The sequence below is a fragment of the Sylvia atricapilla genome, chromosome 3 (genome assembly GCF_009819655.1).
Source record: "Sylvia atricapilla isolate bSylAtr1 chromosome 3, bSylAtr1.pri, whole genome shotgun sequence".
Lineage (NCBI taxonomy): Eukaryota > Metazoa > Chordata > Aves > Passeriformes > Sylviidae > Sylvia > Sylvia atricapilla.
In genome coordinates this window covers 91,516,764-91,530,776 of record NC_089142.1, presented here as the reverse complement: position 1 = coordinate 91,530,776, position 14,013 = coordinate 91,516,764, and the positions used below count along the sequence as shown (strand labels likewise).

At 40.3% G+C, this 14,013-nt stretch overlaps 1 protein-coding gene across 3 annotated transcripts in view; it reads left to right on the top strand.

The window, feature by feature from the left end:
- The window catches only part of LPGAT1 (lysophosphatidylglycerol acyltransferase 1), a 58,772-nt gene extending 46,055 nt beyond the window's left edge, over positions 1 to 12,717 (top strand). For all 3 annotated transcript variants that reach the window (XM_066316150.1, XM_066316151.1, XM_066316152.1), the window contains 2 exons: positions 5,124 to 5,230; positions 8,628 to 12,717. In XM_066316150.1, coding sequence (XP_066172247.1) covers positions 5,124 to 5,230; positions 8,628 to 8,779 — 259 coding nt within the window. In that variant the 3' untranslated portion in view covers positions 8,780 to 12,717. The remainder of the gene's footprint in view (positions 1 to 5,123; positions 5,231 to 8,627) is intronic.
- Positions 12,718 to 14,013: the final 1,296 nt, after the last annotated feature.

Here is a 14,013-nt window from a genome sequence, read left to right as displayed (position 1 = left end):
TTAGCTGGTGGAAATGGCAGAGAAGGCTTGGTTTAATCCAGTAATCTCTCAATTTTGATAATGAGTTGAACCTTGCTTTTCCAACTTCAATTTTCAGTACAAATGACACAATTTTCACAAGTTCATAATTAGGCTACGCTGTGACCTGATTTTCCTCAGAATGTCAAAAGAAACTTCCCTAGAAAAAAGAACAATTACCAAGTTTGGCTCTACAAACATAAGGTGTGAGAACTTTACCCATCTATTGAATAGCTTTTTGACCCTGACTGACTTGTCTCAGAACTTAATGGAAAGTGCTGCAAAACTCAGTTTGTTCTCTGAAATACAATACTCAAGGAAAATAACTAATGAACTTCCTCCAGGCCAAATGGCATTGGGATTTTTGTGGGAGATGTTAATCCATCTGGTGCAAGGCATGTCAAAGTAGAGGCATCACTGTAAGACCTGCCTTGTAATGAGTCTGTTGGAAAGGTTTGTTTGCTCTTCTCAAATGGTTTAGGTTTATGCTTAGGCCATTTTGTGGTGTGTGTTGACTGTAAATCCAGGCTCACTACAATTCCACTCAGCAGAAACAAGCTGAGTGGTTTGATGCTATGTACCAAGGCCACAGACTGGCTGCTGTCCTCAGCTCCCACCATTTCTGTGCCACAAGTCGAGTTTTGGGTTTATTTCTTTTCTTTTAAACCAGGCACTTGTTTAGTCAGAATGGTTTGGTGTTTCTTAGCTGATCACCAAGTTTCTCCAGCAGTAATTTCTCTAGTACTGCAGTTCTGTTGGCAAAACCTGAGACTTGCAAATATAAAACACCCTGGCTGTGAAGTTGGCTCGGTGCTTAGCTTCCCCTCCATCAGGGATGGTGTGAGGCTGGGATTTTTGCCTTCGTTTCCTTGCAGGGTGATGCCCTTGGATGGTCACATCCCACTTTTGGGCTGTGTGACAGTGACTGTGGTGCAGCAGCCCTGACGTCAGAGCCAGCCCGAGTCAGCTCTGACGCAGGGGTGGCCGTGCATGGAAGTGCCACCCAGGCTGCTCCCAGCTCTGTCATCTTTCTCCCCAGCACCAGCTTTCATGCTGTGCTGCTGCTGAAACAAGCTTTCAGCTGCTGAGCAAGTTCTATTTTTGTGTCTGCATTGATACAGATTTATTGAAATAAGCCAGGCTCTGAGCTATAAATAAGATGAAATGCATTGTGGTTGCTGAATGAATGTTGCAGAAGGGCATCCCGTTTGGCAGTGTATTTTAGTGCACTTTTTTACGCAAGTAACTTATTTTTGGTCATGCCTGACTTCTACCAACAGCCTCCACTGTCCTGGATTTATTTAGAGCAATTGAAGCAGAGAATAATATCATGACTTCTGTGGTGTAGTAACTAATACAGAACTTCAGTTTGGCATAGGACAGGTGATAAAAGACAATTAGTACCTAAAGTGGTAGCCATGAACTTCAGAATTGAAATAGAGAATCAGAGGTTGTTTCTCCAATGAGAACCACTTAAAAAAGAAAAATGTTTCTAAATATGCCATATTTCTGAAAATTCTTTGGTGTCTTCTGAGAAACAGCCTATGAGTAGCTGTTTCTCCACTATTTCTCATATATGCCAGCATGTCTTTGGCAGTTACATCTCCCGTTTTTAAAAATCCTTTCTTCTTCCCTGGACTGTTGTTTATTCTTCTATAATGTGGTTTGGGACATGGACACAAATCTGTGTAGTGGTTTAAGAAGTTGCTGTCCCTCAGTCAGGTACCCAAAGTGTCCTGCAGATGTTGTCACTTCACAGCTGCCAGTAGGCACCTTCAGCTCAGGTTAATGCTCCATCACTGGAAAAAGATTCTTCATGGTTTCCCATTGAAATGTGTCTATTTCCACCTCCACTTTTCACTTCCCAGGGCTGCAGCCTGTGCTGCCACTGCTTTTAGCCCCTTCCCCAGTTTTCCTGGGGACAGAAAATCAGCTGCTTCTGTGATGTGAAGCAAAAAAGGTATTTCCATTCTGCTTGAATTTTCTGGTCAAGTTCTTAGCCAGTCCTGTTAAATTCCTTGTTTGCCACACTAGGAACAAAGATGCTCTTACTTTAATGCAATATGAGGTTAGTTTTGCCCAAAAGCTAGAAAGACCCAAGTGCTGCAGAGACTCCAGGAGCTGCAGATGTTATATGTTGACCTTATTCCTTGCTTTGGCAGTTCTGTGTGATGATTTTTTTTTTCCTGAGTAGATGAGCAAACTATTTGCTTCTAATGGCATTCCTGATGCCGCATACTCAAAAGTGGGATGGAGCCAAGGGGATGGTCATGCCTGACCACAGGAGACCTGTTTACATATCTCAGTGAAAACAAGGAACTGTGTCCTGCATCTTTCAACACTGGACCTGGCAGATGTCAGCATCCAGTGGTTGGGGATGACCCTGCTCCTTTTGGAGCAATGGCTCTCTGCCGTTGTTTCAGATTGTCTGCGGTGGGGAGTTCTGTAACAGCAGACTTGCTCACTCTCCTTCCTGAACCCAGTCTCCTTCAAGAGAGTGTTCTTGTAAAACACAGATGCCAGCTGAGCCATCTGATGGGCACAGAACCATGGCATTAGCAGTATGTTTAGTTTAAATATAGGGGGGGTTAGCTTTGCCTTATTGAGTAGAGAAAGGGCTTCTTTCCAGAGTTTGAGGATTTTTTTTAAATATTTAATCTCTAATTTAGATCACTCATTAGTAAGAATGTTCTGCTGATGAAAATAACTCTGGATTATCTAAAAATACATTTGAAAATGCTTCTAAATACACTAGCACTTACCATTGCTCAGTTGTGGCAGCCAGTGCAGCATTATTGGCAAACCAGTTGTTTTTCACTCTGTTAATTTTGTTCCAACTGGGTGTAGCAGTGACTGCTTCTCAGACTTCTAAGCAGCAGAGTTTATATCCAGAGATTCAAGCATTCTGGCAGTGTTATTGATCCACACAAGAGCTTGGATGGACTCAAGCAGGGAAGTGGTGTGCAGCATTCCATTAGTCTCTCACAGTACTGGGATCACCTGTGGTTCACTTCAGTGCTCCATTAAAGCACCAGCTCAGAAATTGTTTCTTACAGGGATCTGGCAAGATCCTGTGATGTTTTCAGACCAGGAGGAATGTTCTTGACAAAACATAGCTGTTACCCATTTAGGTCAGGGAGAAGTGAAGGCAGAGGTGAAGAATATCTTGCAGTTTCCAACAGAGACTGCATGTGAAGCCAGGTAACCCTACACTTCTGTCCTGACGCAACACACGTTCTCTTAGTTCTGAATCCTCTTAAAACCTGCTTAAGGAAGCATCTGTCCTTCAAAAATACTCTGAAACACAATATTCAGTTGCTGAGCCTTTTATCTCTTCACAGCAGATAGGCAGAAGAGAATAAAAATAGTGCTTGGCAGCTTGGTTGTGTTTGGGGGCACACAGTAAGTCTTTCTTAGTGTTCTGCCCTCAACAAAATGGTCCTTCCTCTGTGGGTGTGTTTTTTACTTGCTGCTACGTGGTTTAATTTTAACCTGCTGTACAGCATCTGGGCCACAAGATAAAATAGTTCTTTCTAGGTTGTCTTTGTTCTTAATATGCAGACTGAAAACTTGAGCTGCTTACTGAAGCACCATTTCATAACATTTGTCTTTGGCCAAAGACTTTCCTTCAAACTCTGTTTTATCTGAGATAACAGTTGCTAATTTCTGGTTACCAAGACTGGCTTTACTGAAGCACAGAGAACTCCACAGTGCAAGGAAGATGTAGGTAGAATTACTCCAAAGGTTACAGAGGTAGCTGAGTTCATGTTGATACCATAGTGTGTAAATAAAGTTAATATTCTTATATTGAAGTTGTCTCTGTATGCCAAAGCACTGCGATTTGTAATTGACTTCTTAGAGCAATGCTTTGCTGCTTGACTCCCCCACTTACAGCTCATTTTTCCATGCATCAAACTGAAAGGAGGAAGGACAAATGAACAAAGCTGGCAAAGATGTTGAAAACTGTAACAGCAACAAAAGCATTCTTCAGAAGTGCCTTATTTTCTTATTCTGACATTCCCATATCTGTCCAGAGGCTGCTCAGATGATTGTGGTGTTACTTCCAATTCTTTGCAGTATGATCAGTTAAGACTGTTGAAAATGAAATGAAAATCCACTAATGAAATAGAAGCATGATGCAAATGAGAGGCTAAGTGGGAGCTCACCTGGAAAGACAAATCTACAGTAAAGGCCTTGCATTTCAGAGTGAGAACTTTTCAGGTTAGCCTGATACACAAATCTCTTCTGCATTGGCCTGCCAGTACAACACAGTGGATGTGTAAGTTCTTGTATATATCAAAAGGCACTGAGGGTCTGCTGAGGAGGTTTCACAATTACTGTAAGATTGAAAATTCTATTTTGAAAATAATCCATTGAGTTATGGTGGATTATTTGGGAGTTTCAAGGTGTGTGTACTACAGTGAATTCTGCCCCAAGTATCTGTTTTTCTAAGCAGACCTAATATTCAGAACAGAAGTACCAAAACACTAGCAATTCTTCCATTGGTGTTTTTAAAACAGAGCAGGAATATTTGAGTACAGGGTCAGTTTTCAGTGTAAAACATGCCTTGGAAATTTCAGACAAAGCTGCCAACATCCTTTGAAAAGCACAGAGGGCTTGTTTTCTGGGATGTGGAAGAGCTATTGGTGCTCAGTGATGTCATTATGTGGCTTCTGCCTTGCTGAATTGTTTCTTCAAAGCTGTGAATGAACTTTCTCATTTTTTAATTTCTTTCATTCCTCCTTGTTTGTTTTTTTTTGTTTGTTTGTTTGTTTTTTAGGGATAGTAATACACTGTGGTGTTACTCTATTTAAAAAAAAAACAAACCAGTGCCTTAGTAGCTTCTATCAAAAACTGTAGTACAGCATTCGATGGAGGCTGATGCCAGTGTCTTCTGTGTGGTTCTGGATGGCAGCCTGGCCTTTCCTACTCTTGTATCCTTAATGCCTCTGTGATCTGTGAGTTGGAGAGAAGGCAAATCACGCAGTTAGATTTATACAAAAGTCTTGTTCTCTCTGTTTTGTGGTGGGCTGGGGCAGAAGAGTTTTGTTCTCCACATGCAGAATAGATTTGCTAGGCTTAACTTGTGCTTGTTTCTTTGATAGGATTTTTCCAGTCAAAGATGTACCTGCAGAGCCTGAAGCCCTCACAAACTGGCTGTATCAACGATTCATTGAAAAGGAGGACCTCTTGACACATTTCTATGAAACAGGTAGGATGATTCCTAGAAGAGAAAACTGTGCTTTGCTAATGACTTTCCTTACAAGGATCTCAAAATGGTTTAAGAATGTGTCAGCATTCTTCACATGGGTACAGGAGATAATATTAATGCTATCATTACTGCTTTTTATGTGGCAAAAAGTATAATTAAAGAATTATCTAGGAAAGGCAAATTACCTGGGCAACATTGGAATTAGGATAGTGTTTGCAGGCTGTCAAAACAGTAACATACAGTTCAGCTGTGAAAAATACAGCTATGGGAATTCATGGCAAAGATCCATGATTGACAGTATGGTTGGAAGGACTTGTGAGAATTACATGGCTCACAGTCTCTGGAGCCGTGATCTACACCCCTGTGTGTCACAGTTGTTGATGGGAAGTGTTCAGTGTCTCAAATCAGCTGAGTTCAGTGTTCCTGGGTGACTGTGTTAAATGAAGATGCTTCTTCTGTGAGATGATTTATTGCAAAGGCTGCTTTAGTTTAGTTTTGAGGGCTTAATTTATCAATCCAAGTGCTTAAAGAGATTAATAGAATTCTTTAACAACCCAGAGTTGTATTTTGTTTTATGAAATGTTGCTGTCACTCAGCCATCACTGATGGCAAAGTTCAGACTCTGCTATATAAATCATATCCAAATGCACATATTGGACTTTATTACACAAATAACTTTGTGAATACCTTTAAAAATACAAGTGTAACAAATAGGTTGTAAAGAATTCTTAGTTCTGTGACAGTATTTTATGCTATTGAAATAAGTCATACCCAGAAAATCTAACTAGTCCAGAATTTCTGAGAGTATAATTAATATAATCAGATTTATTCATTAAAATGCACTTCCAAAATAGCATAATTGGTAATAATTTGCCAGTGCAATCAGTAGGAATTAATAAAGACATGTTTTAAATGTAAATGCTGTGACATAGGACCTTATTAGGCATAAATTAGCATAATTTAAAGTTACTGCAATTTATACTTTTTGAGAACTTGCTTGCATTGCTTTGGTTGGCCTGCTGAAAAAGTGCTGCTACAGTTTTTGGGAACTCTTTGGAAAGGTCCTGAGGTTGACAATGAGGGGAATCCTTGAGGCTGCTCAAGAGCCAGCTTTGTACTCACCTGGTACATGGTCACAAGTAGGTGTGGTTTTAAGACTTAGGGCTGTTTCTACTATTATTAATCATTATTATTGTTACCGTTATTATAATTTTATTATTTTACAATACACACTGCTTAGGAACTTCTCTCTTAATAAAGCTTACTTCATAAAGCTGGAGTAAATTTAATGCTCTATGGAACATCAAAAGTTTGCATTGACAGTATCACCGGAGTACATTTTCTTGGCTTATTTTTATTTGGGAAGAGAAAGAAACAAAGCCCAGAGCACCTTTCTCTGTTTTGCTGTATTCTTAAGTGTCAAGAACTTAAATCACCTGAAGAAAACCTGTAATATTAGACTTCTGGAAATTAAACCAAAAGAAAAGTATGCCTAAAATTTGACATGAAATTATCCCGTAATTTTTTACAGGTGCATTTTCATTTATAAAATCAAAACCATTTCAGGTTAATAGCTGTAGGTAACAGACTCTTGTTTTAGGCAGCTAGTGGAAAACTTGTATTGACAAGTTCTTGATTTCTCTGAACTCTTCAGCAAGATAACCTTGGAGCCCAGAGTAACACAAGTGAGATTACATTAAGGACAAAACCACTCAGGGACCAATTAAGGAAAAAACCCCAACCATAAGCTAGGAGCAGTTGGAAATGAGTGATGGTGTACTGAAGTCATCATGCTCCTCATTCCCTGTGCTCAGAAGCCAAGTGCTGTGAGGTGATGAAGAAAGTAAGGAATGGCATCCCTAAAGCTACGGGAACACTCTTTGTTGTACCAGATCTGAAACCTCATCTGGAAATGCTGGGTACAGGTCCATTATCCTTGTCAAGGAATACAAATTGAGCTGGGAAGAGGGACATATAATGGGAGCTAAGATTAAGGGAAGGTGGAGTCATTTCTGTGAAGGACAACTAAAATTACTTGGCTTGTCTCAGCTGGAAAAGAGAAGGGTCAAAGATGGCTTGCAAGAGGGGGAAGTGACAGCTCTCTGTACCTACCAGGGAAAAAGGAAAGGTATTTAACCAGAGATCGGTGTTGGTATAGAAAAACAAATGGACCATGGAAGAACAAATCCAGCCTAGAGTGGACAGACAGAACCTTAGCTGTGAGTTACTGGGGAAAAATGATGTGGCAGATCTGCCCAAGTGTGAAATACCTATCAGGGATATATCAGGGAGAGGTGGATGAGGCTCATCAAGGGTGTTTTAGACTTTTTCTTTGTTTGATTTGGGTTTGGGTTTTTTGGGGGCTTTTTTTTTTTATTTTTAATTAATTAAGAGCATTCATGCAGGAAGAAAAGCTTTGTCTCAGATGCTTGATTGCAGTCCCTCCAATGACTGCAAATGTGAAGCACAGAGATAAGCTGCTGATGGTATCTAATTGCCCAAATTATGTGGTTCCTAGGTTTAAAATTTGGCATTGCTGCATCTTTACTCTTTGAATCATTAATTTCATGTTCTTCTGAGAGAAACTGATACTCCATAATGCTGCAGCAAGTATATCATCTTCTCTGGCATATTCAGAGTTTTATATCCCTTGTTCAGGATTAACAACAACAAAAGTGCTTCATGTCATCAAGTCTTTGTGCATCTCAGTACAGTGTAACACAGATGATTTAATATGCTGATGTAAATATATGCAAATAGTTTGCTTATGATCATAAAGCTCTGATGTATTCAGGCCCTTTAATTTCGTGTTGCAAATCAGAAAAAGTTAAATTATGGAAAAACCAAATTTTATTGTCAGATTAATCACTTCCAGTCTTTCCCATCTAAGGAAGGATTTCAGTAAAGAATTTCTGGAAAACTCGATGGCAAATTATAGTGTTTCCTTAGTCGGTATGACTGAGTGTTCAAACAATTCCGTGGAAACTGTTCTTTAAAGAAAGTGTGTAGAGTTTAATATGGAATCCATTCAATTTGATCATGGAGATACTAATAAAACTTCAGAAATAACATGAAACTTAGTTGACAATTGGATCTCTCTGCAATGGTTGAGTAACAGTGGTAGCAGCTTCTAAGGAATGCTTTCAGGCTTATGCTTAAAATTTATAAGGAAATTAATTGTTAATTAAGGTAAGGGGTTGTGTTTTGTTTGGGTTTTTTTATTTTCTTGAGGGCTTCTGGAGAATCTTTTGTAAATTTGACAGCATTAGAGCACAGAGCAGTACCAGTTAATTGTGTGTGGCCACCATGGCTGGGACAAGCAGTGGTGGTAAAGAATCGTACATTAAGGCTGTAATTCCTGTGCAAAACATTAAATGTGTTTTATTTTCTCTTGCAGGAGCTTTTCCGCCACCCCAGGGTCAGACAAAAGCGATTTCTCGGGAGATGACCCTCAGTAACCTGTGGCTGGTTGCCATACAATCATTTGCATTTTTGTCTGGAGGGATGTGGTACTGCCTCTTTCAGTATTTGTACCATTGCCTATTTTAAAAAGTGGAATGGGACCTGAGGACACAATGGGAATCCAGGCTCTTGCAAATGAGTATCATGTTGTATGTGCAAATGTGAATATTCAAGAGTAAAGGAAAATACTGGATGGACTTTTACCTCTCTTTGGGGGAATTTTAAACTCCACTAAAAGTGAAGATCAGTAACATAGTGACCTGATGATGTATTATTTTAAGAATTGTCTGTATTTTTAAAAATGTATACTCTCACCCACACTTAAGCAAATTCAGCATTTGGACAAAAGGTGCAATCGTACAACCACCGTAGAAGAATGTCTGTGACAAGAAAGCTTTGTCACCACAAGTATTTCTTGGCATTGTAGTTAGAGCTCAGAAAATTCAGCAACTTGTCTCTTCAGTAGTGTGTACAGCATTGGTGTGGTAGAGATTCCTCATTTGCACAACGTGTACTTTATTGCAGCTCATTGTGCTGGAGTCAGAGATCTTTGACAGAGCTGGTGGAGGTGTCTTTGTGGCTACGCAGTCAGCAGTTGTTGTACCAGACACATTGATCTAAACCCAACACCCAAATAAGATCTGGTGTCAGGTCTGTCCTGTGAGGAACTGCTCCTCAAACAAGCCTTGCAGCATCACAGTGTGATTAAAAGCTGTCCACATGGGATGAATCAGCCCATCCCTGCTGTGGCCTTGCCATCAGCTCTCCAAGTTCCATGTGCTACCACTGTCTCGTGTTATAGGGAAACTTGGAAAATACAAAGTCACTCAGTTAAATTCTCTTTTTGTTCAGAATGTAGCTCAACCCTCATCATCAGTTTTGAAAATGCACTTTCACAGGTGAAAAGTCAGTGAAGGAAAGACATAAACCTTAGGGAACAGAGGGAAGCTTTGTTTGTCATGTTTTGGAAGGCAGAGTAATTCTAGCTGTTTCTGAAGGTCTGCTGGTGCTGCTGGTGATTTTTAGCCACCTTTGTATTTTGTATACTGCAGTCCAACCAAGGTGACCTTGGGGTGGTTTATAGAGGCCTTTTTCTCCCCGCTAGTTGCAACAGTGCTAAATATACTTGTGGGAGAGTTTAAATAATTCAATGCCAACCATCTTAATGTTTTGCTAAGAAGTAATAGAAGAAAATCTAGTTTCATAAAAAGAAAAAAATAGATGTAATTGCTATCATAAATATGTAGAAAGATACTACTGAAAAAATAAGTATGGTAAATATTCTGAATAACTACATGGAGGGCAGTATTAATTAGCTCACCACTAAAATCTTACTGGAAGAAGGATGGGTTGAACTGAAGGGCAGATGGGAACAGAAGACACTTTCAGATGTGTAGTGCAAGATCCTTTTGAAAGGATGTCTGTGATGTACAGCCTTACTTCTGGCAGGTCTGGTTGGCATTGTGTTTATGTGATTATGCACAGATTTGCAAGAACTGTTCCTAAAATAAAACTAATCTCTCTAAATACAGGCAGGGTAGCCAGAACTTCAGAGGTTGGCATACTGCCTTTTACAGAGTAATTTTGTTGAGAACAAAGTAAGCCCTCAGTAGTTTTGGCTCTGAGCTAGCAATATTGATTCCCCTTCTGTCTCCCTCTGCTGCTACATGAATCACAGGAGGTGACGTGCAGAATACAAAGCCTTGCCAGTGTTCCCTTTTGGGGACGGGGGGTGCAAAGAGCATACCAAAACCCGAGGCAGTGCCAATTTCCCTGGCTTTGTGGAAAAATACTTTGTCAGATATGCCATCCCTGCCCCTCCCCATGCAGCAGTGGTTGCTCAGTGGGGATGGATGCAAAGTGACACACCACAGTAAAGTCTCCTGAAGTGTGTGCTCCATCTCTGACTCCACTCTGGAGGCAAAGTACAGTGATTGCCAATAGCTTCATGTTTGAGGCAAGACAGTGTTTATAAATACCATCTCTGCACCTGAATTCTGGTGTAACCATTAAAAAGAGGTAGGTATGCCATGATAGGGAAGGAGTCTATGGAGTATTTGTTGTTTCATGTTGGCTCTTGCTAAAGTTCAGGTGATGGAATGAATGTATTTAATCTGTTTGACAGGGGATGTTGGGATAGCCCAGCACTGTTAAGTGTAAGTGATTATTTCTGCTGCCTATGGGACTGACTCTTACAACTGCAAAAGGCAGGTGGTAAGCTACTCACTGCTGTCCTCCCCCATGTAGTTTGATCAGAACCACAGAGATGCCCAGAGTACAGCTCATTTTATTTCGAGCTAGGACAGACTGGACTGATGAAAAAGGGAAGTTTATATAAGCAGATTGCACAGCAGTTACTCACATCAGGAGACTGTTCTTTCTAGACCCTGTGAATTCCATGTAAGGGCATGGAGTCACATGTTTTGTCAAATGCAGTATTGTTATTTTCTTTTCCTAGTGAGTTGCAGTCAATAGCAAGTGTTCACGTGCTGCCTCAAGAAAATAGCACTGCGCAGTAATATTTCAGACAAGTGTTTGATTGATCTGGTCCTGTTCATTTTCACTTTGTTCCTCTGTAGTTCTTACAGCACAGTAGTTTGTTTCCAAGCACTGGTTGTTGTTTCAATAGGGTGAGGAAATAGTGTCAGGTCCCAGGCTTCTCTCCTGCTTGCACTGGGAAATGTGAAGAGCACTGGCACTGCGGGTCCATACAGCTGAGTTGCGGTGGGTGATATCGTAATAAAACCATTGGAAAGCAACTCTGAAGGACCCTCCCAGCATGATCCTGGATGCTGCTTCATGAAAGAGGATAAATTGGATAAAAGAAATTTTTCTTTCAAAGGAAAAATGTAGAATGGATACAATACGTAGGAAAGTGAGGGCTAAAACTACCATGCTGGTCCAGACTATCTGGAGCTTAGCAGGAGAGTCTGTAAAACACGGATTCCTGTCGGCTGCAGTTCGGTTCTACCTTCTGGCAGTTGGCTACAGTTCTGGATATGGTGGGCATTTTGCCTCCTCTGGAGAGTTCAAAATGTGTTTCGATAGAAAGTGATGTTAATGAACCATACAGTTCATCACAATATCACATTGAATTTATATTAGGGGAAAATAGTGGAAAAACGTGTAAAATGATCAAAACCGAAAAATTCACAGAAAAAATTCTAACTGAAAGCTGTTGCACACAGAAGTGAGAGCAGAGCAATTTCAGTGCATTGCAAATAATAAGAATAAAGATGGTTCTTTGCCAGGGTTGCCCACAAAACATGTCCACATTTCTGTATTTAATTGTTCATAAAGAAGTTGTTACAGTTGAAGTTGTGTCAGTCCTCACGGTTTACCTTTGCTGCTCTGTGAATCCCGTGATGTGAAGAGCACCTGCCCATCCACGCCGAGCGGTTCCTTCAGTGCCCTGCGGTGTGCGCGCTCATTTCAGTCTCCCTTGGGTTCCACGTGTGGTTCTGTTAAGTCTTGCTGCCATGGTGTCTCTTTTTCTTATTTCCCCCCCCCGCTTTTTTTTTTTTTTTTTAAGTTGCTGTCACCAGATGTTGAAAAGTGAGATTTCAGTTTACCTTGCTTTCCTGGAAAATTAAAAGCTTCTCTCTCCCTCCTCCCCCAGCATCACAAATAAGGTGCATCTTCCTGCAGTAAAAATAAAGCGTTCACTGTGGTACTGTTCATTGTTCACTTGGTTTGCAGATGATGTAACTTTCCTTTGTGTGACACTGCCATAAAGTGCTGTTAACTTTTCTCACCTGTTTGTACAAGATAATAACAGATACCGATCACTGTGTGTGACAGGATTCAACTGCTCCGCTTTGCCTTGACATAAATTTTGGGACCAAAGGTACCTAAAACTGGGATTTATAAATCACGAGCCCAGGGTTGGATGCATTCTCTTGACAGTCAGCTGGAGATTTTGTGGTGATCTGGTACAATCACACAGAATAATTATACATCTGGGGTTCTGTATTTTTGGAAATAATGGAGCCATACGAAATAAAGGGTTATTTTGCAAAATTGCATATTCAATAGTTTTTACCCTTCTTTTAAAAAATACAAAGCAACAATGGGAAGAGCAAAATGGAAACCATACTCTGGTTTAAGATGTCTGCATACATTAGAAATGCTTCTGAGCAGCTCTACTTTTTCTGTAAGAGCTGTAGACTGCCTGGCTGTGATAGAAGTCGTCATTGGAAGGATTCTATGCATTTTAAAGTTAGACCTTTTATTTCATCATGAGATAATGAAGTAATTATTCACTGAACAACTGTCCTATTAAAATGAGTTAGTTCCTTAAAATTACTCCACCATGATGTTCATGTTGTATGATGAGCAGGTTTTTTTTTTTTTTATACCAGTTATCTTCACTTCCAGTTTTCTCCTTCCCTTCTCTTCTTACCTGCATTTTTGTTTTGTGTGATAAAATGGATGTGGAAGCCTGGAGTGATTATCAGTGGTTTTGCAAAGGGCTGGTCATGTTTGGAATTATTTTGCTGAATTTATTTGATTGGGGATTTTTTAAATAAAATCTTCCCAGCAGCCAAGATGTCTTTCAGAAATGTAGACAGATACCAGAAGCAGCATTTCTCTTTTCCCTGGGCTATTTTGGTTTTGTTTTGGTTGGGGATTTTTTTGTTTTGTTTTTGGGGGAGGGGGGTTGGAGGGTTGTTTTTTGCTGTGGCAAAAACAGAATTGATTTTTTTTTTCAATTATTTTTCAAATTTTTTTCAAGACTATTTCATACGCATCTGATCCTTAATAGATGAGAAGATTTTCTTTGATGGTTGTATTTATTGTGCTTATAACTGCTAATGGACACACAACCTTTACTGTGCTTACCATAAACACAACAAACAGTAAAATAATGCTTTGGTTCACTGTACAGCTGCAGTGTTAATTTGTGATAGATAACATTGTTTATTAGGAAGGACACAGACAATGTTTCAGTGTCCAAAGTGGCAAGAGGAGGAGTGGAGCAGTTGGGGAGAGAGGGGACAGCAGCTTCTGCAGCTCTCACTCACTCCAGCACCTGCTGGAAGCTGTGCTGGTGCCCAGGCTGCAGAGTTCCTCTGCAAGTCACTGTAGCAATGAGTCTTCTTAACAGTTTCTAAGAACTGAGGGCATGCCAAGAGCAGAACTTGAGCCCCTTGACCCTGGTTTGCCTCCTAGAAGGACGTGACTCCAGCCTTGTTGGGAGCAAGGCTGTCGTTATTGTGAGATCTGTACAGTTTTAAAGAGGGAGCTGTTTTTAAGCAACTCCAGCTGAGCAGAGCAATGGCAGGTGGGACAACCCCACTCATTCTGTGGCTGTGGCACCT